This window comes from Beta vulgaris, chromosome 3 (genome assembly GCF_026745355.1).
Source record: "Beta vulgaris subsp. vulgaris cultivar EL10 chromosome 3, EL10.2, whole genome shotgun sequence".
Taxonomy (NCBI): Eukaryota; Viridiplantae; Streptophyta; class Magnoliopsida; order Caryophyllales; family Amaranthaceae; genus Beta; species Beta vulgaris.
The window spans coordinates 22921313-22948367 of NC_079204.1; the positions used below are offsets into that span (position 1 = coordinate 22921313).

At 35.9% G+C, this 27055-nt stretch overlaps 1 protein-coding gene across 5 annotated transcripts; it reads left to right on the top strand.

Annotated features, from left to right (window-relative positions):
- The first annotated feature begins 14750 nt into the window (after positions 1–14750).
- Positions 14751–26828, top strand: LOC104907981 (probable ubiquitin receptor RAD23a). 5 transcript variants are annotated; one of them, XR_792101.3, is made up of 15 exons: positions 14752–15087; positions 16419–16477; positions 16620–16745; positions 18645–18806; positions 19479–19517; positions 19593–19663; positions 19755–19796; positions 21711–21888; positions 21971–22111; positions 22186–22251; positions 23311–23358; positions 23443–23552; positions 25487–25565; positions 25644–25814; positions 26456–26828. XR_792101.3 is itself a non-coding variant. In XM_010697012.3 (15 exons), exons 3-14 carry the CDS (start codon positions 16680–16682, stop codon positions 25758–25760), a joined length of 1119 nt encoding a protein of 372 aa, XP_010695314.1. In that variant the 5' UTR covers positions 14752–15087; positions 16419–16477; positions 16620–16679; the 3' UTR covers positions 25761–25767; positions 26456–26828. The 5 variants fall into 5 exon arrangements, 4 of the variants coding, with proteins under 4 accessions (XP_048497250.1, XP_010695314.1, XP_010695315.1 ...); XM_010697012.3 differs by having other exon boundaries at positions 25644–25767; XM_010697013.3 differs by lacking the exon at positions 26456–26828 and having other exon boundaries at positions 16623–16745; positions 25644–26084.
- Positions 26829–27055: the final 227 nt, after the last annotated feature.

Genomic DNA, 27055 nt, shown 5'->3' on the forward strand with positions numbered 1-27055 from the left:
AAGTGCTTATTGAAACAAGGTTTGTGTACTTTCTTATCTCTATGTGCTATTCTGTTTTGATACACCATCATTGTCACTACTCACTACTGCTACAATTACTAGTAATTCATTTCACTGTTAACTATAATTGTTTCCGTCACTCTTGCTATTGAATTACCATTTCAATTAGAGGACTGACCATGATTTTTCGTTTGGCAGCTTGATCCATACTTGCTTCCCGTTCTTCAAGGAAGTATCCTTTTATGTAGTTTTTGTGTTACCTGGAAGCAAATTTCTTTGTTGTCTTCCTAGTTGAATGGAGTACTCAACTTTCCACAAGGTTTTCATCACTTCCAAGCTGCTATAGGGAAGGATATCGTGGATGTCACTATGATTGCTCGCAAATGTACCAGGCGAACTGGTATGCATTGATTCTGATGCTTTTGATTTTTTCTGGAGTTGAGATTTTCTATTATCTTGCTTTAATCTGCATGCAGTACTTTTTTTATTGTTATTGTTTCAATCTCTTGTGTATTGGATGTTAATGTTTGTGCACCTTCTGATTGTTGTTATGTTCCATTGAAGGATGATTGTTTCAGATTATCAAGTTATTAGTTTTTACAAGATTTCTAAAGGATGATCTTTGAAGTTTCTTGTCAGATTACTTGTATGTTCAATTTATGCTTGTTAACGGGTTTTAGAGGGAATACGTGTGTCAATTTAGTAACTTGTTGATCCACTTTCTGTAACGGAAATGGAACGGGCGAGCAAAGGTAATAAAATCCCCCCTGTGATCCCCCTTTCGGCCTTCCCCCCTTGACCCCCTAAGGGGGAACCGAACAGAAGCACTAACAGCTTTCCTGGATCAAGCAAGTTGACTCAAGAGAGTCAAGCTGTGCAGCATAAAGAGAAACACCGTAAAAAGATTCTAAATAGGGGAAGTCCCCCTTGAATTCGAGAAGAAGAAAATGAAGAATGGGAACGAAACGAAATAAGGTCCCGGTTCTCTATCGAGAATCCACCTGTGCCCAGAGGCAGCGACAGATGGCTCATGGGATACCGGTGGTGAACTAGAGAAGTAGGCAGCCCTCGCGGGGGACTGTGCTGCATTGCTTTTCTATTCAGCCTCCTCCAACTCCAGGCTTCTCTTCGCCTAGGAATCTTCACTTAGTATGCAAGCTCAAGAAAGCGATTTACGTTACGACCTCCGACAAGCTAAAGCAGGCACCAAGAGCTTGGTTTTAAAGGTACTTCAGCATGTATAAAAGCAAAAATAGGAGTAGAGGAAGGAACCGGTTTTCAAAGAAGTCAATCGGATCATTCAATGTTTATAAGGAGGTCGAAGCCAGTGGCAGAGACCCCTCAGCTAATAGAGGGATTAAACCTCTGTACACAAGACTACGCCTCGCCGGGGTCTCATCACTGCAGATCCAGCCAAAAGAATCTGATACATTCTTAAATTAACCATATGGTATTCCTGAGAAACTCTGGTTGACTTGTTTCAGACATATAGTTGATTGATGGATTTAGAAGTGGAAGATTATGGAAATGCAACTGGTGGGATTGATGGATTGAGATTATTGGTTTAGTAATAGGTATGCAGAATTTTGTCCTTCTATTTCGTCTGTCTTTAACTTAATGGCATCAAAATCAAGTGTGAGAACTTCTCCGGATAGGCTGAGGAAAACCACTAGTTCCACAAGGTTTTCATCACTTCCAAGCTGCTATAGGGAAGGATATCGTGGATGTCACTGTGATTGCCCGCAGATGTACCAGGCAAACTGGTATGCATTGATTTTCTTATGTGAATCTTGGTGATGTTAGTCCTGCAAGAGAGATATTTGACTCGTTAAAAGACCGCGATGTGGTTGCTTGGACAGCAATGATAGTAGGCTATGAGCATAATTAGGGGCTGCAATTATTCTGCAATTATTAGCTAGTTGTTTATACTTGTGTCATGGCATATTAATTTTTTATTTGATTTATAAAATTCCACTTTATATCCTTTTTATTTGTTCTTTTGATTTTTATAAAAGTAGTCTTAGGGGCTGCGACACTAAAAGCTACTTGTACTAAGTACCTACTAGAGCTATACAATTTTGTTTTTTAGAAAAAAAAAAACTATCAAATGCTCCGGTTGTTTACAAAAAATCAAAGTATTTAACAAACAAATGCTCCGGTTTTTTCCAAGCAACCAGAGCATTTGACTGTCAAATGCTCCGGTTTTTAAAACAACCGGAGCATTTGAGTTACAAAATGCTCCGGGTAAAACCGGAGCATTTGTAAAATGCTCAAATGCTTGTATGGCGTCTGCTACGCGCTAAATACGGAGCATTTAATGGGTTTTCAACCGGAGCATTTGATGTTTTTTCTACTAGTAGAAAGACTCTCAAAATTCTTACTTTCTAATGATTTTATACGAGGAAAAGTTGATAGGACCTTGTTCCTTAGATCCAAAGGAACAGACATCCTAGTGGTTCAGATTTATGTAGATGATATAATTTTTGGTGCAACTAACGAATCTCTTTGTAAGGAATTTGCTGAGTTAATGCGTAGTGAATTTGAAATGAGCATGATGGGGAATTAAACTTCTTTCTCGGCTGCAAATCAAGCAAACTAAAAGAGGAACAATGATCCATATCAGCAAAAATATGTAAAGGAGTTATTGAAAAAATATGGACTGGATCAAGCAAAAACCAACCATACTCCAATAGGAACAGGAACAAGGTTAGAAGAGGACCAAAGTGGTAAGTCTGTAGATCAGAAACTCTACAGAGGTATGATTGGTTCCTTACTTTATCTAACTGCTAGTAGGCCTGATATTCTCCTTTAGTGTTGGTTTATGTGCTAGATTCCAATCAAATCCTAAGGAATCTCATTTGACACTGTCAAAGGATCTTAGATATTTGAAAGGAAGTGATGATCTTTGTTTGTTCTATCCTCGAAGTGACATCTTTGATCTATTAGCTACTCTGATGCTGACTATGCTGGAGACTTGGTGAATCGTAAAAGCACCTCAGGTATTGCCAGTTCCTAGGATCAAGCTTAGTTTCTTGGAGTTCAAAGAAACAGAACACTGTTGCTCTTTCAACAGCCGAAGCTGAATACGTGCGTGGCAGCTGCTACATGTTGCTCTCAGGTATTATGGATCAAGCAACAGGTACGTGACTTTGGCATAAAATTTAAGTGTGTTCCTATACTCTGTGATAATACTAGTGCCATATGCATTTCCAAGGATCCAGTTCATCACTCTAGAGTCAAGCATATTCACATTCGTCATCATTTCCTAAAAGACAATGTAGAAAAGGGATTAGTCAAAGTTGATTTTTGTCCAACTGAAAATCAAATAGCTGACATATGACTAAACCTCTATCTAGGGACAGGTTTGAAAAGATACGCTTAGAACTAGGAATGATAAGAATTGTTTGAATGTACAAATGATACTAATTCCCCAAGAATTGTTTCTTACTAAGTATGCCCTGCAACTTTCATGAATTAAATTCCATACACCTAGGGTCAAGTATAAGGACTCACATTTTCTTTAAATATTACCCTTATTGTCCTTGTACATATTTGGTACGTATGTAGTTTGTACATTATGGACAAATTTTATCATATGCATGCAAGAGTATTTTTATTTATTTTTTTCTTCCTATTTTTCCCTCCAAACTTCCTTGCTTATTTTTCTGTTCACACTTCAATTCCATAAATAAATGCGTTAACATGTATTATTGCCACATTTACAAGTTCGGTTAATCTGAGTTAAATGAAGAAACTTCATTAAATTCTTCCAAAACCCAATAAACCGTTTCATTAAACCTAACCCTCTACTTCTCTTTCACACGGTATAATCATTACTTTTATAACCCAACCCATCACATCACTGACCCCTCACAACTTTCAACTCTCACATCAATTCATCTCTCTCTCTCATCGCTCATCTTCAACCTCCATCCAAAACCCCTTTCACCATGTCTTCTCACAGTAAAAATACCGGTGATCACGAAAATTTTCCCAGAGAGAAAACACCATCCCTTGATGAAATGCGCTCAAGAATCATCCAAGACAAAGAAGATTCCACTGGGTCAAAATCAGAATCCTCTGCTCATGTTTCTCTCTCTCCGAAACAAGAAGATGGTGAAAATGAAGCTGAAAGTGAACAAGAAAAAGAGATTACAGCTTCTACAAAGTGAGGTAAGAAAACAAAGTCATCCCAATTTCTTGTGGGTTTCTGTGTTGATGTTGCATGGTGCAAAAAGTCCAAGTGGACAGAACTGTTGAATATATTAAAGTTTCAAAAATGGTGGAAAATTGTCAGTTTAGATGAGGGTCTTTATGAAAAGGAAATGAAAGAATTTTGTTCAAGTTTCAACATAACTAAGGGCGTATGTGTGAGTGTAGTGAATGGTTGTGTTGTTACTTTAACTGAAAAGAAGTTGGGGGAATGGTTTGATGTCCCAATTGAGGGTCACAAAGAATACATTAAGGGTAGGGCGAAACTTAACATCAATGGAGCCTCAAATGCTAAAATTCTTGCTTTCTTTAATGGCAATTCTAATGCATTATCTTTAGATCAAAAAGAATTGTCCCCCTTTCACAAATTGTCATTCCAGTTTGTTTGGCGTTTCATTCTACCCCGTTCCTCAAAAAGAACCCAGGCCAGTCTAATGGATCTCTCTATTATGTACTGCCTTGCAAATAACATCAAAATTAACCTCCCTTCTTTGATTATTTCACATCTCTCTTACTGCATTTCACATAACACCAAAGTCGGCTATGGAAACCTTCTCTCAACTATCTTCAAAAATTGCAAAGTTAAATTGCCTGCCAGTCCTTCCTTTTGTCTTGAGCCAGAAAATTATCTTACCAAGGACACTCTATCAAGGCTTAGCTTAAGGTTGGTCAATGGGAAACTAGATTTTGAGAGGGAAGAAACGCCGGTTAAGGTTGAGGTAGGTGGTAAAACGAAGCTGGGTGAAGAGGGGGTTCCAAGTGGGTCTGTGAGGAAGAGTCAAAGGATTGCTGGGTCCAAGTCTCTGAAGGAGCAGGATCAAGGTGAAACAGTGTTTATTCACCTAGACTCGGATCTAGTTCCTTCTACCACTGTTGATTTTCCTTTGTTATCTACTACTGGGCTCAACAAGCTACTCCGGGAAATTCAAGACTTTTTGACCCTACTGCACACCAGGATCAATGTCATAGAAACCACTGTCTCTGCTCTGGATTCTCAGCAGCAACAACAAATGATGGCCATTAAGAATGCTGATACGGGGATCAGGAACAAGGTGGATGGTGTAATCTCAAAAATTGATTATGTGGTCTCCACTATCTTCAAACGCTCTAAGCCCTAACTTCCTTTAACTCTGAAACAATTGGACAAGTTTTTTTTGTGGCTATAATTATTGTTAAACAATTTCTTTTGGTTCTCTCTTTATGTGTCCTTTTGAGACACATGAAGCACTTTAATCTCTTCTATTTTTCTGCTTTACTCTTGTGCTCTACATATTGATTATACTTTGCTGTCCATATTGCTGCTTTCTACTTGCTTATTTTTTTGTGCTTGGATGGCTAATACATCCTCCGTTTCTTAATAAGTGCAACATAGAGAAAGTGGTGGAATACCAAGGAATGTAGAGAGAGAAAGTTGGGACCACAATAAAGTAGAGTAATTCAAGTGATGAAATAAAAAAGTTGTGGTCCCCTTTTGCTTTTTGGTGGCATATTTGTAATAATATTGAACTTTTTTTACCATTTTGAGTTTGGTTGCACTTATTGTGACTATTCCAAATAAGGGAAATGTTGCACTTATTAAGAAACGGAGGTAGTATTATGAGATCTGTGTTTGAGCAACTTGCTTGATGCCTAAACTGTTGACTCTCTAGTGCTGCAGTTTCATAACTTGGTTTTGATAATGACAAAAGGGGGAAGAGATATTGTTGTATAAAAATTTTTTTATCTTAGTTCCTACTGAGTTCCTATGCATGTTTTTCTCGTCCCTGTTCCCAGTAGAGCCTGATCTTGTTCCCAGTTTTAGTTGAGTCTACTTAGGTCTAGTTTGTGTATTTTTTTTGTGTTTTATTTTTTTTTTACTTTTTCTTTTCTTAAAACGTAAAAACAAAAAAAAAATTCCATTATTTGTCATCATCAAAAAGGGGGAATATTGTTGTTTCACTATTTTGATAATGACAAATAATTAACTTTGTTTAATTTAGTTTCTTTTTCATTCGTGTGTTATTAGTTTAATTTTATTAGATTTAGTCGTTCTTGTTTGAACTTAGTTTATAATCTAGAGTTATCTATTTTTAGGTTTATTATCTTTTAGATATCATAAATAATATGTTAAATAACTTATGGAGAATTGATTAGGAGATTAATCAAAAATTAAGTTGTTAAATTTTATTTGTGTTTGTGATAAACCGTTACCGTTTATATTATGGATATAAAAATTGTGATATTTTGTGATTCCATAATATTCTGTGAAGTTAGTTTGTGCGCAGCTTTTTGGATAGAATTCTTGAAGAAGAGCCGTCAAAAACAAACCTAACAAGCGCCTAATGAGGATGAGTTGAGGTAGTTCCTAGATTTTAGGAACCACAACAACCCACCTACTTATAAGGCGTGGGAAAGTGGATACGCGTGTTTTAATGGTTGAAGTTGTGGAAACTAACCGCCTAACTCCCAACGGCATTTTGCAACGGCTAGATCATGGAAGGAGTGTGGCTGAAAACAAGCTCCACTATGATCGTGGAGAAGATAATGGGTAGATTGTCATCTACAAATAGATTTGTGTAACAATCTTTTAATGTATGCTTTTAGAATTTTCAGTGTAATATTTTAGTGAAGTATATTCGGTTTTACTCTTTTTTCGTCACTACTTAGTGTATTACAGATTGGGTTGAGTGAATCTGAATCTGTAATCATTTTGAGAGAAAAAGAGAAAGAGAAAGAGAAGAGAGAAAGAGACAAGACTTCGAGTGAAGTCAAGAGAGAAAGTCAACTGTTCAGGGGGAACAAGTTGACTGGGAACCAATTCCTAGAGGAACAGAGTAGGTCCAAGTTTAGGTTGTATAAAAGAGAGTCTTTTGGCCTAAAGTTATTAATGAGAATTGAGTCAAAATCCCTCGTGATCAAGGTTTTCTTCCTATTGGGCCTAGGAAGTTTTCCTTGTAAAAATCCCGTGTTCTTATTTCTTTCTTGTTTATGTATTTATCTCTTCCTTAGACAATCATTCTTTTATTTCCACAAAAAGTTAGAAAATCTCCCCAACTACAATTCACCCCCCCTCTTGTAGTTGCTTAAGTGTTTGTACTCGACTAACAATAAGTGTAAGGAAATATTTGAGAATGCAAACGCCCATTAAACTAGAGTTTAGAAGGCAGGAACAAGAACAAAGGAACCTCTAGAATATGTGACGAGTTTCCTTAGAGCTACAAAGCATGAATAGATCTATTGGCTGTAGGTGAGTTTCTATCACTGCTCACTTTTTCAGTGGAATTCTGAGTCTTTTCTTTCATTTCTACTTTCAACTCCACTATTACTTTTACTCTAACAAAATATGTACGAAAATGTTAAAAGAAAGGTTTCATAACTTTGTAATCTTTCCCAGTTCCACATACTAGATAAATGGTTGTTGTCGAGGTAGATTTTGTGAGTTTCATAACCCCTTGAAATCCCAAACCCCCCCCCCCTTCCCTTAACATGACTATAGGACTTTACAGGTCTAGGGACTAAGGTGATCCTTATCTATTTTTTTTCTTGTCGGAAAAGTACCATTATTTTTGAATGTCAGTTAGTGGGGCTTGGCCCATGATGCTGATGGTTAGTATTGTTTCAAGTATGTAGAGCAACTTATAATCCTCCATAATGAACCAACCACCTAATTGCATGAGTTAACAAGATGGTAACCAATCCTCTTTTGGGATGCTCTATTGAGCCCATCGGTAGAGGGAGGGTTACGATATGGCATCGAGTCATAGTGGACTTTGGCCTGGGAGCAAACCAGTAGAGGCTCCGCTCCTCCCCTCGAAAAAAAAAGAACGCTTTGGGGTTACAACAAAGAGCGATATAATTAAGGTGTTTAGATTCATGTACATACACTTCCAATGTTATTGTCTCAGTGACTTGGTGTCTGTTGACCCACTATGAACCTTTCTTGATTTTTCCACTTTATCCTATAATCTTGGACATTTTCTTCTACTATTTTGGGACCAATGTAAATTGTCACCCTACTAAAACTTTCTATTCATGTTGATTTAGGAGAGAGATGTTGCATGAGAGAGAAATGTGTACTGGAGGAGAGTGGAGAAGTTGATGTGTCTAAGGCTAGCTCGGTGGCAGCAGGGGTGGCTCTGCGCCCTATTTCCGGTGAGTCGTCGATGTAGAGGAGGAGAGGGCAACACATTCCAGGAGGAGAAGAGATGTGTTGTGTTTATGAGAAAGTGTTTTGCGAGAAAATAATGGATATTTATAGCCATTGAAGAACCTTAAAGTGATGAAGGCCGTGGAGAGGGGGTTTCGATGCGAAGGCTGCGTCCGCGACTGCAGCTACGACATTCAGCGGCGGCTTCTTATGCGAGGGAAAAGGCGAGAGGGTGAGAATGAGGGGTGAGGCTGGAGGTTGGGTTGGGTTGGGAGGAGAGAGCGAGAGAGAGAGAATGCGTGATAGTACGGCTCAAGTAAGGAAGAAGGCGGCAGCGGTGGCTCTACCCATGTTTATGGTTAGGTGATATAGAGGAGGAGAAGTGAAAGAAGGACAAAAGGCGAGTCCTACATTTTAAAAAATTTAACCTGCTCAACCAGTTCTAAGTAAATAAGGACCTATAAAAATCACTAATTGTTAAACATTGGATTCACACAAAATAATCAATAATTGGGACTTATAAAAGAAAATGTGGAATAGATGAGCTCTTTCTTGTGAATTTTTCCTTTTTAATAACTACCAACTTAGAAGCATTACATACATGAAATTTTCAAAGGACCCACATACCACCTGCCTTCCCCAAAGAAGGAAGTAAATCAAAATGGGTGAAACCACACTACCTAACACAACCCTTAGAAGGAGGAGTTGGAACTACGGTTTCATACAACATCATAAACTGAGTTTTATTTGATTTACAAAATTCTTTCACTTCCTCCATCGCAAGTGGTCTTTTATAGCCCCTAATGTTCAAAAAACTGATAATCATAAAACAAATGACATATGGGAAACATGACTAACTTAGTTTCTACCCCTGCTTTGAAGCTACTCTTTCTCCTCTTAGCAGAGGTTGAAGGAGAGTAAAAGTCATGTGGGCTAGCAGGGTTGTCTCGTACCATATGAAGGCTCTATGCTAGTTAAAAAAATTAGGCCCTTCAAAACAAATAATAAAGGAAAAATTATAAATTTAAATAAATTTTAATTTAGTCATAATTAGATCATTTCTTACCATTTGAAATATAAGCCAAAAGAAAAAAAGGATCATTTATTTATACTAAGTCATCGTTCTAGCACTCTTTGAAGCGAAATCATCCACCAAATCTTTTGGAATTTTTGAGTTTGAATAAAATCATGGTTTTTTTTTGGATTTTCAGATAACAAGGGAGATAAAATTTTGTGGAATATGGAACAAGAAGAGTTGAAGATGTGTTCATGTAAATTGTTGATATCCTCTATATCATCGAGTTTCTTTATTCTGCCACTCGAACCATGCCATTTCGGCCCCCGAGAATTTGAGGCTTTGTGTCATGGAACCTACTGAACATGCTAAGAGATACCCATGTGGGCAAGTCCCTTATACCCACATCCCTTTAATTTGTTTGACAATTGAAGTCTCAGAAATGATTGAATGAAAAGAGTTCTCAGGCTGTGATAGATAGTCATCCAGCAATTCATCATCAGATTGATCTCCCATAATGAATGTATCATCATCTGTGTCAGACTAATTTTTGCTCTCAAATAGGTTTGCATCATTATGGAATTCAAAGTCAGCAGCAGGACGATATGCAACAACAAATATTTTCCTTATTAGGTATACCACCCTTAGGCACAAGGGAGACTATATCATCATTGACTTTAGGTAGGGGATGGACACAAGCTCAATATCATAGTGGGGATCTAAGGTGTCCATAACAAATTGTGAGAGCTTACTCCTAGCAACATAAGTTTAATTCCCCTTAAATTTATGAATTTTATAAATATATTTTAGTATTTTTATATTTATATTTAAATATAATTTAGTTTAAAATAATCTATTAATTTAAAAGGTAACTATTTTGAAAGTCAAAGGAATTATTTTAAAGATTTAAGGAAGTTAAAGTATTTTGTTAAGGCATGCTTTGAAAAATATTTGAAATACTAATTGGATTTGAAAAAGGATTTTAAATGGGCTTGAGGAATGCAAATACTAAATGGACTAGGAAAAGGAACTTCTAGTAATGTTAGGAGTTTATTCATCAATTCTATTCATTATCCTATCCTACTTAGGATCCAATTACCTTTTCCTAAGTCCCAAAGAAAAGCTTGCCTATAAATATATTTAAGCCCAAATATTTTACCCATACAAAAATATTCTCTCTCTCCTATATCTTTTCTCTCTCTTCAATTTTCGTCCTAGCTCTCCTTTGGCCTTCACTTCTTTGCTTCGCCAGCCTGCCGTCCCATCGACCATTCACCGACCGCCTGAAGCCGTCACTGATTCCTGGCGCCGTTCCTTCCTTTTTCCTTTGCTTCAGTTAACTTCTTCCTCCTCAAGTTATTTTAAATGCAAATTTTATGTTTTTAAGATTCGTTTTAAGATTATTATGTTTAAAGATTATAGTTTGATAATTTATTTATGAATCTAAGTTTATATAATTTATGTGTTGAAGAAATATAATTCAGATTTACTTATTATGTTTAAATTGAATTTTTAATATCAAAGCCTAGATAGGGTGTTAAAGATTGGAAAATCATAGTAGTATGTTATAAATTATGGAATTGATTATTCTTATAAGTTAAAGTATGTTTAAAGAGAGTTTTAATAAATTATATGTTGCTGGAATTTTAAAAAGGAAACTATTAATGGAGTTTTAAGTATTTTAATGTCTAGTATAGTATTACTATGCTCGGAAGTGTTAGTAATTGAAGTTTTAATGATGGAAACGACTTTTAAATATTTTTCAAGGAGGTTTAAAGTATTTTAAAGTTGCTGGAAATTATTTGAGTGTTGATTTTCGGTTATGTTGATTTTTATTAGGTGGAGAATTCTCTCTAAGCGACTTTTAAGACTGTTAAAGTGGCCTATCAATTTGTTTACACAAGGTACGTATATACTTATGTTTTATTTGATGTAGTATCATGATTTTAGGAAGGAAAAATTATGTAGTATCATTTATAGGAACTTTGTGATTCATATATGATTGCTATTATGATTGGATTTTACATGTTTTATGCCTGTGGGCGAACATGTTAAGTATGAGATTTAATTATGAGATTCATATCATGTTTGTATGGAATATTGATGCAAGCATGTTGGTTGGGAACTAAATTTATTAATTCACACGAGGGAACTAATATATTTATCGATTAGTTGGATCATGATTGAATCGTGTGTTTCCTTTTATTATTTATTTCACTATTCTATGAGGGTCGTGGGCCTCATTTGGTAAGTTGATAGTTTATACCTTTGAAAGGTAAGTTGGTTGTTGACTAGGTTCAACAAATAAGAAGGATTGGAATAAAAAATGAATTAATATTGGGTTGTAAGTTGTATGATCACTTATTTAATCCTAAGAAAAAAGGAATAAAGTTGTGAATGTTTGATTATATATTATCTGTACTGCTTGTGTGACATAACAAGTAATAAATGGTAAATCATGTAAAGTGAAACTTGGATAGTAATAGATTTTAGACTGGTGCACGTCAGAAGTTGGACAATCAGGAGTTGGGGTTCATGGTGGTCGTGCATGACTTTTTCTGGGAATCAGATTGATCACCGTTCCTATTTTTATTAAAACTCATTGATATCGTAGGTTATTATGGAATGCGGAGTCGCACCCGTATTTCATCTTCCAAAGGGAGGCTGGTTTTAAATAAGACAACTCGGTCCAATGACTATTCCATTAAAGTAATAAAAAGATTCTTAAAGTTTCATTCAGTAAAAGTTATCTGCAAATTGTTATGTTATTATTTATCCCTACTTATATTTATTAGTATCATGTTAGGAATGTTTATTTATTATTATGTAGTACTCAGCTTTGTTGATTACGTCCTTTATTTATATGTGTTGATCATGATTTTGCCTTATTGATCCCATGATAACCCATTCTTGGTGAGCAGATTCTTTAGTGTATTGACATTTATAGGTGTGTAGATGTTCATGGGAATTTGGGAATGGAGAGCTTGTGTAACAGATTGATCTATTTATTGTTTTATAGTAGATACATTTACATTTAAGTTTGGTTTGAAGTTAATGTTAACAATGTTGTTTGGTTTCAAAGTTATTTCGTTAATTATTATATTTCAATTCTAAAGTTCATTTACATGTTTTCCGCTGCAAAATTCTGAATAAGCCGATACGTTATCACACGAGCGATAATGCTTTCATGATTCTCTAAGTTTTATATTGAAAATGTATTTTGGAAAAGATAGAATTATCGGGGGTGTAACAATAAGAGGGAGAGATAGGAAGCACAATAGTCAAACTAGGTTCATCATCAAAGGAATCAATATCAATAGCAGGACCATCAACAAATACATCTTTACCTTTATCACCATACTTTGGCAGAGATAATGAACGAAATATGTTGAACACGTTTAGAATTAGGTTCATCAAAAATGACAATACCTTTAGCAACATGCTTAAATTTAACCCCAGTAAAGGTCTTAGCAAGGAACTTTTTCTTGTGAACACCAGACTGAAAAGTAGCAGCAGAAGAAGAAACGGGTCTATCAATATGCCTAGTCCTAGCCTCCACCACATTAGCTTGCTCAACTGTGGTAGAGGGCTTCGCTTGTCTATTATCATTCCCCAAAAATTCTACAAGCCATTTTTTCTTAGGATGTTTCAACAACCTAACTTTGACCTCTCTTTTGAGGAGGATAGAGAAGAGTATAGTTATCAATTAAATGATCATCCCACCCCACAAAAGAGCACCCCGAAGAAAAATCTTCATACCAGATCAAATACCCACATGCAATACCACTAGTATGCATAATTTTAGCATACTCAAGAAGAGGCTCAGTTATATACACTCTAACAAATGCACGTGCAAATCTTATTTTATATCTTAGTAAGGATCTAAAATCGAGCTTAATAAGAGAACCAACATTATTGAATTGCGATCCATCTATTTTATCTCTTCCATATATGGACCAAAATGGGCTATCCAAGGGTAAATCACAAACAATTCACCTTGGACATGCCAAGGTTTTTCAAACCATACCAAATACAAATCCCCGGGATTAGCTAATCTAATTAAAACCTAAGTATTTCCCATTTCAAGATATTCAACATCACCTTTACATAATTTCCAATCAGCTTTGGTTCGAGAAATAATAGCTCTTAAAACAACAGGATCCCCCAACATTTTATCAACTAAGCAAGATTTAGACAAGCCATCTATATCTTTTTGAACTTAAGGTATTCATCTAAAACCACAACTTCTGGAAAAGAAGGAGGGTCGGGGGATCATGAATAAAACTATCAATAGAAGCATATAAAGAACTAGGAAGGGGAGACTCACTTTTAGTAACAAAAGAATGAATATCAAGACACCCACATAAGCATCTACCTCAAGGATATCATCCTTAAAAGACTTAGAAGAAATCATTCCAATAGCCCAAAAGCAAAAAACCAAGATCTGAACTTTACATTTAACCAGCAGACGTTTGAGAGTAGAATAATCGGAGAGAAGAGATAGTTGAAAAGAATGAGAATATACATGATTTTGCTATCTTAAATAGCGAAAATATATAAGGCAAACCCTAATAGAGGAGAGATAAAGTCGAGCTTTTATCAATGAACTTTCCTTTCGCATTAAATGCTTGAGCTAGAGTAATGAACAAAACTTCAATAGCAAGAACAAAACTCTACACAAATCGAACAACCACCACACAAGAAGAAGAAATGATGACCTTAACTCCAAAAGAATTAAAGATACACGCACACGATTGGGGAAATAAGTGAACTTTCCCATCCCCAATCAGAAAAGCCTAACCCTCATTCGAGATTTGTACATGAAACCCATAAACTGAAGCCACCTAATCCAAATTGAAGGAGAATTAGGTAGATTAATAATGAAAACCACTTTAATTACCACACTCTTAGTCCTACAGACCTGCTAGTAGGTGAACTGATACTTAACCACTCTACCAAAATTCACAGACCTTCCCAAATATTTACAGAGGGAAGGTGAAGAGATTACCACATTCCCAGCTAAACAGGCTGCCAAAACTAAAATAATCAACAAAGGGACTTCTTAGAAGTGAGATTTGGGGAAAGAATTGAGTTGATTTGGTGTGTTTAATTGATTTGAGAATTTTTTCGAGTATACTTTAGGGCTAGGATTTCTCGAGTGTTGGGTTTGTGTTTTCTTAAGACTAGACTTTGTCTTTGTAACTATGTCTCTCATATTTTTAGACTTAGATATCTTGTATTATTATGAATCATGATAGGTAGAGTTAGAGTGGTAGCTAAATTCAAAAATATATGAAAGATAATTACTTAAAAAATGTAATTTTAAAAGATTTGAAAATGTGATTTAAAAGAATTTGAAAACCAATTTTTTTTTTTAAATTTTAACTTTCTTCCTCTATCCTCTCTCAATCTGTCATTAACAAATTTTAACAAGGAGGGAAGGATAAATAAACAAAGAAAAAGATCCGTTAAAAAAAGAGAAACATAGAAAAGTAGTTTCTCTAACCCTAACCCTCGATTACAATTTTACATTTCTCTCGACATTCCTTCATTTCAGTTTTCTATCTAAAATATTAACAATTTACCACACATAATTTGATTTCCAGCATCAAATTCACTTCTTTCCGAATCTGAGCAGATAAGAAGAGTGACAGAAAAGAAAAATCAAAGGATTGTGCGCAAATTTATCTTTTTTCGACGAAACCGGAAACTTGGATCTTACGAAAATTTGAAGGTTTGTGTAAGACTAATTTTACTGTAATTTTTAAGATTTAAATTTTGTTGTTACACATAGATGAGTAAGAATCCATAAGTTATTTGTTTCTATATTTTTTTGTGTATTTTTTCACTTGTATTATTTTGGGGGTTTAGTTGAGCACACCGATTTCACTGTTGGATACACCACTGTTGGCTTGCTCACCAATTGCAAGGAAACTGTGAAATTAATGTTAAAAATAAAGTATTTGCTCTCTTTCGCTGGTTTACTCAGTGGGTGATTGCAAGTTTTCTTTGAAAGAGATTGTGCATTGTGGCGGATGGTTATGGCAGACGGTAGATTCGAGTGGTATTGTCATGGTTATTTTAAAGGGTGTGATGAGAGGAGGTTTCAAATGAATGGTGGAAGTGTAGGCGGCAGCAATGCGCAGTTGGTGGTTTCGAAATTTGTGAATAGGCAGGGTAAGGAGAGGGAACAGTTTATGTCGAAGGAGAGATGAGAGGGAAGATGTTCATAGAATGTGTGAACTGCTAAATAGAAAAGAAGGGAGAGACAGGGAGGTAGTTGTGCTTTTAGATGGTATATGGGGTCATTTGGTATTTATCAGGTGAAAGCCAAATTTCATTGTTGGAGTCAATAGCTTCCCGAGCAAAAGCAACACTGAGAGAAGATTCAAAGTGGAGCTTTCTATTTGCAAGTCTTTAAAGACGAAATTTCTACTTCCCCTAAAACCCATGTTTTGCCTAGGCTCTATACCTCACATTGAAAAGGTGCTCTAGGAGCTTCCGCAAACAGCCATGGTATTTTATTCCTACGGTTGATAGAAATATGATCAATTAAATTCCATGGGAAAGTTCGAATCGGAGTTTTTATTTATTTAGAGCAGCAGCTTTTTGGGACATAAGCTCTAAAAAATTACAGATACTGTTCGTTGTTTGTGGAATGATTATTTTGGATTTCTGCCCGGGCAAGCTGTTAGGTTCGGTAGTGTTTTTAGCCTTATTGTTAAAGGGCTGTGATTGAGAGGTTGATATCTTATGCGATTTGAATGGGTGAGAAAAATGATTGTGTTACTATCTTACTGATTCAAATGATAGGTTATGCACAGGTTGTGAAAGACTAAAGTAGATTGGTAGTGAACAGTGATGATTATAATATACTTTAATTTACTTCCATTAAATCATAAAGATTGTTCATTAGAGCAATATTAGGAAATTGATGTTATTGGATTGTGCTTGAATTCAGTTGGACGTAACATGCTAGATGTCATGACTCATGATACTCTAAATGAAATTAGTAATTCATAATAGTTTATTGTGTTCTTTTGTCTTCTCTATTCTTGGTTACAGGTGGGTACCTAGAAGACTCTGATTGTCAGTGCCCGGATCATTGATTGAGTCGTTAGCAGGTGGCTTCTAGCTCTTTGCTTCAATCTTGCATTTGTTCTTTAATCTCTAAATGAGTGCTGTGTTTCCTTAATTTAGTTACACTTTCATTATACTTGTCTAATATAGATTTGTTTCCCTCAACTTTTTTTTGTTATTTGTTAGAAGACCGTGGGTGTTGCACTCTCCTTCTCTCCCCTTTCTCTCTCTTTCAATTTGTCGAAAATGAAGCTAACAGTCAAGACTTTGAAAGGAAGCCACTTTGAGATTCGAGTGCAGCCCAATGACACAGTTAGTATTTTCCGTTCTCTCCCACATTTCTTCAATACAATTGCTTTTGTTCATTGATGGACGAAATACAACTTTTATTTTTTCTGACAATTGTTGGATGTTTTTTTATCTTTAATTGATTTTCTATAATTGTATACAGTTTATGTAAGCTTCTTAGGTAGTTTATCAATGAGTTCAGCTTAGCTTTTCGCGATCACTAGTTACAATAAGAGAGAACTATCAATTTACAAAAAATTCAGAATGATTGTACCTAATGGTTATGTGCAAAGTCTCGTTAATTGATAACTTGCAACTGTTGTCCTTCATTTTTTTTTTTTGTAATCTGAAAACATTGTTTTTCATTGTAAACAACTTTGTTCTCTCCTCTACCCTAGATTATGTTTGCTACGAGGAAATAAGGATTTGGTGAAATTAGAATATGATATTCTCTCAGCTTTTGTACTCTTTTGTGTTGCTTTGCTTCATTTTTATTTCCTTCGTTTACAACTGTTCTGTAAGGTTTTTTAACTTTCACCACTATGTTACTTCTACACAACCTTCTACATCCAGAAAAATACTTAGTGTTTGGATTCTCTAATGGCTTCTGCTTTATTTGGAGAATAGCCTTATATGCACGCAATAAGTTCTGCATAAAAATACATTAGCTAACAATTATTGGAAGGGAGAAGAAGAAGAAGATTGGGAAGGGAGAAGAGGAAGAAGAATAGTTTGTTTAGGGTGTTTTGTATTTTCTTTTTAATAATTAGAAGTTATAAAGTTGTGTGTAAGAGTTAATATGGAGAGGAAGTTGTGCCATTAAAAGAAGGATTACTTATATTATTAAACTAAAGTTAATGATTTTGATTTTGAAAGTTAATGTTTCCATGCAGCAATGTCACTTTGTTTGTGGTTTTGTGTTTTTTTTTTTTAGTAAAGTTGAGATATCACTTATTATGGGGGTTTTGTAGCTCTCCCCTCTCCCATTGTAGAATAGAGATATATATTAGGTGGAGAAGCATGAATATTTTTTATCTTTCTGTGTCAATGCTTTTCGATCTAATATGAGGCAAGGCTGGGTCTGGGAATGGATATTAGTCTTAACTAAAATGATGGTATCATATCATATTGTTGCTTCCCTTACCTTCCAGCATTATGGAGGGTACTAGAGAATTAATCCTGGTGGGGAAGGATTGCCGGTTGCCTCTTTGTTTTTTGTCAATAACTGTACTCTTATTTGGTGCTTTGTTGATGCTTTAATAAAACTCAGTGAGGTTTTTCTATTGGGGGCTTTGTGTATCTTAGATGTCCGAAGAGGGAACTGAAGTCCATTTTATGTCCTTTAGCTTACCTGAAGAGTGAACTGAAGTGCATTTTATGTCTGTATCTTGCTTGTCTGAACGTCTGGTTGCTTTTAGTTTCTAGCCCTTGTATATTTGAAGCTTATTAATGCAGTAGTCTTCTTCAGTACTGTGCCTGATTATGCACATCCATGCAGTGTAATTTGTTCTAGAATATTATAGTTCTTGGCCTTTCTGCATAGCTGAATAAGTGCAACACTTACTTTCTAAGGTCAACCTTACTAACTTTGAGCATATGTATCATAAAAAGCATAATCATATGGTGTCTTTTCTGATATATTCTAATGTGTATATAGAATTATTAATATGTAATTGAAGATATTGATCGTCAATGTTATTCATTGGATGCTGTAAGAAATGAAGTTTGACATTCAAGAAAGTTGGAAGCATAATGTTCTTCCCCTCTCTGAGTGTCTACAGTTCGTCATTAGATTTCTAGAAAATTTCTGTATCTTTTTTCTTCTTCATGTTGTTTCTTCTTGCATGATCAAAAGCATAGCTCATGAGTCATGAGGAATTGGCTATAAAGTATCTCATCCGTGAATCTCATTGGTATCCGAAGGTTATGGCAGTGAAGAAAAATATTGAAGATGTGCAAGGGAAAGATAATTATCCCTGCGGGCAGCAGTTACTTATTCATAATGGGAAAGTCTTGAAAGATGAAACAACGTTGGCAGAGAACAAGGTTTCGGAAGATGGCTTCCTTGTGGTCATGCTCAGCAAGGTAAAGTCACTTTAGTTTTGCTTTTTTATCTTCCGTGATGTCAGTGTTTTTCATCAATAAAGTATATCATCATCATCCCAAGTAAACTGCTTTAAAACTTGCTGTCAGACATATCCAATTTTAGCACTATCCTTTTGGATACTTAAGAGTAGCTGGAGGGACTTTGTCAAAAGCTGGGAACTAGTAAAGCAATAGTTGGAAATTAGTAATAAATGCAGATAATAATTGTAGTGGAGGTGTTAACATTAAAGATCTTGAATGATGTCAAAGATTGAGGGTTCTTACACATCTTTGCTACCTGAGATTGACATCATAAATAATTATTTTAGGAAAATTGGCTGGAAATGCCTACAATATTACAATATTAAGGATCTTACAAAGGATTCTAAATAATGTTGTTAGTTGAAGATAACATAAGTGTTATGAAGAATATTTGAAGGTATAGTTCTGCTTGATATGGTTCATGGCTTGTTTGATGTGCCTAATTTACTGGGTACTTACTCAAAAGTTATATCAGGCGATTGTTTGGAGAGTGCCTAATTTACTGGGTACTTACTCAAAAGTTTTCTTTTTGCTAATGTCCAATCATACTTTATCTTTCAATGTATTTACTCTTGATTTTAGCCGTGGCCTGTGAATCTTCTTTTAATTTCTTTTATTGCTATCTTTTAGAGCAAAACTTTAAGTGCGGGAGGAACTTCAAGTGCTCAGGTAGTCTTTGTGTACTTTAAGCTCTACTCTCTTATCAGTTAATTTGCATATAACTTTATGTCTCTCTTGCAACAGCCTACGTCTAATCTTACACCCAATCCTGCACCTAGCACTACGACTGCAGCTACCCCACCTGAAGCACAGATGTAAGATCCAATCAGCCAATAGCATGAAGAATTGTGATCCATGTAGTTTCTTTTTCCTAGCTGCTTCACTAATAAAAATTCGTTTTTGCAGCGTTCCAAAGGGTGAAACTGATTCTAATGCTCGAAGCTCCAAGTATGTGAAATTTTATTTAGTTTTTCAAGCTGTGCAAATGAAAAAGGTGACTGTAGAAACTTAATATGTGGCCATTGTGAATTATATGTGAGGCTTACACTTTTTATAAGTGTATAGCTGATAAAGGGCTTGTGAAGGTGGTTGAAAGGGAAAGATATGCGTGTTAGTATAGGGTGCTTTACAAGTTAGTTATTCACACATTTAAATCAGGCTGTCCTTTTAACTACCTTGTGGACCTGCTACCACATTGGTGTCGTCTGAGCTTATTATTATTTGCTTAGTTTGAATAATTTATATGTATACATCAGTAATTATAATATTGCTTTATAGCCCATTTCACTAAGTATGACCTTACTGTCAGAGTGTTGGTGCAACTATTACTTCCACCCTTCTAGCTATGAGGAATTAATTTGTGTGACCTTTTCTATGCTTCAAAGAGTCACCAAGTGATTTAAGCTTTCTAAACCATATATTGGATTGGATCAAAGCAGTGATACATAATTCGCTCCTACCCCCAGCAAAGTATGTTTGAGTTCACTCGTTCCCGAATGCGGTTCATACATGTGCCAAATCATTTGGGCTGTGCGATCCAATTCAGTCATATTGGCGTATCAAAATCCAAATTGACATTCTCTGTTTGTATATAATAGGATGACTGGGAGAGAAGAGGCCTTACTTGAGGGGGAACTTCCGATTTAGGGTTTGAGAAAACAAATCCTAATTCCCTTAATTAAGTGTGAACCAAGAATATATTGTAAAGAAATGTCGGGGCTTTTGTTAAGGAAGTTGTTGCAAGCATAATTAACTGTTTTTTTTTGGGGGGATTTTTTGGATGCGAGCATAATCGATTGTGATACAGGCAACAATGGAGAACAGGAGAGAGAGAGAGAGAGAGAGAGAGAGAGAGAGAGAGAGAGAGAGAGAGAGAGTTTTGAACGCAGAAGAAAACCAGAACGATTGAACAGATAAATCTGTCGACACTTTACTTTTCTTACCCTTATTTTATCTGAGTAATTTTTTTGAAAGGGTATTCAGAATCACGTGAACCAAAAGTAAAAATAAATCAGCTGGAAGGAGTAATATTTTGGTTCCCGTGAAGGTTTATTTTTATTTTGTTACTATCTAATAACAGTTGTTCTTAATAATAATAATAGAAAAAGCAAGTACAGCTGTACAACAGTACAATGTTAGCTATGAAAAAAAGTAGCAGTACAGTTGTACACCTCTTCCTTCTCTCTCAACGCAAACCATAAAATCGTACCATGAGCCCAATAAAATCGTACCATGACCCCAAATATCATACCAAAAAAATATCCCATACAATCGAAATTTGAGCAAGTGGCAAATTGCGTTCCCGTACCCGTTCCTCGATCCGAAGCAATCCACGAAATATGTGACACTGGATCAAAGTCATATGAACACGGTCTCCTCTGATTCTTTGCTACTTCATAACTGAATCCCCCCATTACACTTTAAATTCATGTTACTTGCCCATGTAAGCCTATTGAGTTTCCCTCCAATAGAAAAGCTCTCTTTGAGAAATGCCTTGGTCCACCTCCTCGAAGGCTTATAGATTCCTCTTGACAGTGGTCTTACTGCAAGGCCCAAGCCTTAATCAGGAGAGGCTGCTTTTTTCTTGTGAGATGCAAAGGGGCCATGATGTTTAGGAAACAATTCCAATTTGAACTATTTCATCCTACATTTTTGCTTAGGGAAGAATTGCAGCCATGGTAAAATTAAATGATTTTATCTCAACTGGGATAAACATCTTGGTTTCTCTACTTTATGATATGTTTGCTCACATGGGATGTAAATAGAGCAATTGAATATTCTAATTATTATTTAGCTGCTGGGGTTAATTGTTTATTTGTTTGTTCCTCCTTTTAGTCTTAGTCTCCTGTTTTTCTTTTGTAGTGCGACCACAGATACGTATGATCAGGCTGCTTCTAATCTAGTTGCCGGTAATACTCTGGAGCAGACCATACAGCAAATCCTGGATATTGGTGGAGGCAGTTGGGACAGAGATACAGTTATGCGTGCCCTGAGGGCTGCTTATAACAATCCTGAGCGTGCTATAGACTATCTGTATTCTGTAAGTCCAGAGTATATCAATGATCCATTATTACATTTGTTAGGAGTTGGCTAGCTTTAATATGTTTCTGTTTTGTTCATAGGGAATTCCTCAAACAGCTGAAATTGTTGAGCCTGTGCCAGAGTTTCCTGCAAATCAGGCAAACACTGCAACAGAACAAGGGACAGGTCCAGCCCCAATTTCTGGGGCACCAAATTCTTCTCCATTAAATATGTTTCCACAGGTAAACCTAATTCTTAATATGCGTATCTTGCAAAATTGAATTTTCTTCTCTAATCTATTGAGGAAAATGAGTAGGAGTCACTCTCTGATGCGGCTGCTGGCGGGTTAGGATCACTTGATTTCCTTAGAAACAATCAGCAGGTGTGGTTCTTATTTTCTCCTTTCTTTTATGCATTTGTCTTCCATCAATATTGATATGCTTACTGATGAGTTCGCATAAACCTTTCACCTAAATTGGATAGGAGGGATCAGATGTCCAAATCACGACCTTTCGGAAGTAGAGGATATTTTGGTAGCCATGATAACAGATGATTGGACTGAGGTCAAATGTTTTCTATGGAGAAGAGTGAGGATTAATGACTCCACATTTGCTATGTGTAACCCTGTATTGGTCCACAGGAGTCGTGTTGCCTGTTGCTATAATGTCCATTTTAAATTTGTCATCCTGAATCTGTTGCAAGAGTCGGGAGGGTTGAAAAAGGAGGAGGATATACTGTTGTATGGAGAAAGCAGAGAGCAATTGAGAGGAGTAGATTTGGAGCCAAGTAGGAATCAGCAACTGACATCATTCTCTACAAAAGTAATGGGAGGGATTATGAGATTGCTATAATGTCCATTTTAAATTTGTCATCCTGAATCTGTTGCAAGAGTCGGGAGGGTTGAAGGAGGATATACTGTTGTATGGAGAAAGCAGAGAGCGATTGAGAGGAGTAGATTTGGAGCTACGTAGTAATCAGCAATTGACATCATTCTCTACAAAAGTAATGGGCGGGATTATGAGAGGGTAGAAGCTAAGAATCACTGAATTGAGATCAGTACTTCAATTCATTTTGGTTTGACAATGACTGTTATAGATAGGCATGAGATGCACAACCAAGTTAAGGGGTAGGACCACAAGTATAAGAGTTTATATTTTTCTCCTATTGAAGGTGAAGTAAACTGCCTATGTCAGAGCTGATCAAATTTTTCATTCTGGTGAACCTGTGAGAAAAAGTTCTAAATCCTGAAACAGCCTTCGAATGTTTTGGAGTTCCAGTTTTTTAGCTATTCCTGGGAATAATCTGGCTTCATCGTCTGTAATCATTAATTTATTGCTGGGGAACAATAGTTTTCTTTTTCTTGCAGTATCTATGATGTGGTAGGATTTTCCAATTCTGTAATATGCTTCATGCTTATGTGTTTTGACATTTGATCTTACAGTTCCAGGCTTTGCGCAATATGGTGCAAACAAATCCTCAGATTTTACAGGTTTGGATTGCCTTTGGGTATTTAGAGAACTATTGTTATTCCCTATAACCTTTGTGTTAAGCATGAGCGTTATTTTGAATGCAGCCAATGCTTCAGGAGCTTGGAAAGCAGAATCCAGAGCTTCTAAGATTAATTCAGGATCACCATGCTGAGTTCCTTCAACTTTTAAATGAACCTCTTGATGGTTCTGAAGGGTGAGTAGGAGTTTTCTGTTGTTAATCTTTGACTTTTTTTCTTAAGGATCATTCAGGTGTTGATATGTGCGTTTCACCATTTTCTTTCAAACTGCTTATCCATCTCCTCATAAATGTGCAATCAGCTGAAAAGTGACTTTCTTTGTGTGTGTGTGTGTGTGTGTGTGTGTGTGTGTGTTGGGGGGGGGGGGGTTTCCATGAATATTCCTTGTAACTGGAATTTATGCCGAAGTGTGCTTGCTACTCATATTATCTGCCCTATGATTCCTTATAGATGTTGAAGGTGTTCCACTGTATACTCTTGAAAACTTTCTTTGTAATGTATCGTTGGCTATCTCATAAATTGTTTAGGTTTTATTCTTACGCAACTTTCTCACCTAATAATTACACAACAAATCTTAAAACTTCAGTTAAATACGTAAAAAATTGCCACATACTACCTCCATTTTGTGCTTAAGAAAATTTGTGCTTATGATACTAACTTCTGATGTTTTGTGTAACTAATACTTAGTCCCATTAAAAATACTCTGTCAATATAAGAAGACACAAAATGGGTGTTTTATTTAAAATGATTCAATCTTAATAATCCAAATCCAACCCTATATGATGCAAATATTATAAAATGGAGGATCCATAAAGTTAAGTGATAGTTTACTTTTATGATAATGAAAATTGTCTCATTAATGTTCTTATGTTGAAAAAATAGAATTGGATATAAATGTGATAATAATCCTTTTTACAATATTAACTTTCTTTGTGCTTTTTTCCAAGTAAAATATTTGTGGATCTGAAATTTTGGGATTCAGCGGATACGGGTTGTTTATGGACCATGTATGATCTGGATCCAGATCCAGTAGAATCTGATCTAGGTCTGACCCATTGGCATCTCTACTAGGTCTTATCATTTATCACTTTAGAGAAATATAAGTTCCAAGAAAAATGAGTTTACATAAGCTCCAATACTACTAATTTAGCTCATGTAAGGGATACTCCAGTTCAGTTCACAATCAACGAATTTTGAAAAAGTTCTAATAACTTCTTCCAATTAAGTAGTAGCTCAATGGTGGAGCTTACACCTCCCAATTATGAGGTTTGGGGTTTGATTCTCATTCCCCAACCTCATGGACTATGGGAGAAAGTATACTCCCATATCCGGTATGGGGAAACTTTTCCCATACCAGATACTTGATATGATTGGATATAGCTCAGATATGATTTAATAGGTAACTGATATGATAAGATATTGTTAGGATATGATATAAGATTTCAACTAACGAGTCTCCCCCCCCCCCCCCAAAAAAAAGAAAAACAAAAATTTATAATTTTTTAATATTACTTTTGTCATAAAAATTACATAAATGCCATGGTATTGGCACATACCCGGTATGGGAATATCATTGCTCTGGACTATGGTTGGGAATTATGTGGTTGTTCCATTTTGGATAGAGTGCCATATCAGTATTAGATGGCTGGGGTTTCCTTGTGTGTCAGACCCCCTCATATTACCCCGTATTATAGGAGTTTGCCTCTTGGAGCCAGTAAATCCTAAAGAATTGTTCCGATATGTTTAGATAACGGTTTTTCAGGTACAAGAAACAAAACCTTGATTGTTTTTCTCATAAACTTTTAGCGGATTTAGTATGTGGTCGATGTGGATGCCAGCATGACTTTCTCCGATCTGGGCTAAGTTTAAAAAAGAATAAAAATGCGGGTTGTTAATTGTCAGTTGTATGACAAAGCGATAATGCTGTGAAATATTTCCTTCTGGACTATTTGGAAGATTTTAGTTAGAATTTCTCTTTCCAAACTTTGGGATGTGTATAGTCAGAGGCTCAGAGAATTTACTGGAAAGAAAAAAGCCAATGACTGATTAACATTTTCTGTCTTACGTTGTAACATGTCATGAACAATTTTTTTGTGATTTTACTCTCTAGGGATATATTTGATCAGCCTGAGCAGGATATGCCCCATGCAATTAGTGTCACCCAGGAGGAGCAGGAGGCCATTGAAAGGGTATGTATTTGCTTGCCTTGATAGCATGACATTGACTTTGCATTCGCTGATGCGGATAATTTTGTTCTTTCTGGTCAGCTTGAGGCAATGGGTTTTGATAGAGCACTCGTCATTGAAGCATATTTAGCCTGTGAACGTGATGAAGAATTAGCTGCTAACTACTTGTTGGAGCATGCGGATGAAAATGAGGATTAGACAGGAGGTATAGTCGGTTATTGATATCTGGATTGCTGATTTTAGGGAAATGGGGTTAGTTCTCTCCATCTGATATAGTGGTAAATCTTTGAGGAGGAAAAAACGTTTAGTGGATAATTAATCTGTTTCAGGCACTTTTTTCTTTTCGTTTACCTTGTCCTTCCCCCTTTTTTTTTTGATCCCCGAAGTGAGTTCATTTAAAATGTTTCCCTGGCTCCAAACGAAAGGTTATCGCTTACATTTGAGATAACATATACCGTTCGAACATAGTGAAGAAATGCATTTGATTGCTTATAAATACTGCAGCCTAGGAATTTTTTTGGATATCTGTGCTCCGCGTCTCAGCCTTTCTCGAGGAGTCTTGCCTGTTTATTCTGCAAATATATCAAAGGGGATATATTTTTTTGTACTGCCGACTGGAAGCTAACTGCTTGTTTTGTATCATTGCTAGTTTTCAGTTATTAGTTTTGAGATTCTATTATTTATGATTTAGGTTGTACTGTGAGCAGCTATGTTTATGTTTAAAACTAACAACTGGAAACTGTGGATTCCCTTAATATTTTCAAGAAAATTGGAAACTCAACCATGTAGACCTTAGATTTAATTAGATATGACTATATGATGTTCGAAATTTGTGCATGTACGTGCGTGCTTTCTGTCGTGCTTTTACAATGGCATTTGGGGATATGTGACAGATATACATGCTGGTGCTTGAGAAGGTTATCGGGTATGCATGGAATGGAATGAATATTACAGATTTGCGTCGGAGTTATTGCATTGGCTTTGTATTCCCAGAGTTTGAGGGGTGATTTAGAGATTGAAGCTGAAAATGGAGAAATTTTTTAGTGAACTTTTGATGATTTGCTATTAGAAATAGCTGTACAGTCGGTCTTTGGTTAGTCGGTCTCAGTTGTCAGATTAGGTATTAGCGGCAGAGATTATACTCCTTAGTAAAAGAAAGGGGGTAGTATTAACATGTTTTATTTAACTTTTAAGGATTTTTGTAAGGTTTTATAAATTGCTAAAAGGCCGACTTTTGACATAGTGTTTTTTTTTTGGTAACTATGCGTCTCGATTTATTGTGCAACTTTTTTCAGTGATCTTTAGTGGCGGATTAAACATTAATAGTTGCCAATGTGTGGTGTCTAAATAGACTTTTCCTGGCAGTGAAGACTTAGTTTATATGCTCAACGATGGAGATGTGATCGCAGATATAACAGTGCACACATTCAATGAAACTCATACTAGTTTCTAAAGGTTTGGTTTGACTTTTCTCAAATGATGGTGCTTTGGGT

Coding starts and splice junctions, on each gene's coding strand:
- LOC104907981 (XM_010697012.3), top strand. CDS start 16,680: ATGAAGCTAACAGTCAAGACTTTGAAAGGAAGCCACTTTGAGATTCGA. Junction 16,746..18,644: donor GAGTGCAGCCCAATGACACA/GTTAGTATTTTC, acceptor TGGTATCCGAAG/GTTATGGCAGTGAAGAAAAA. Junction 19,797..21,710: donor TCTAATGCTCGAAGCTCCAA/GTATGTGAAATT, acceptor TTTCTTTTGTAG/TGCGACCACAGATACGTATG.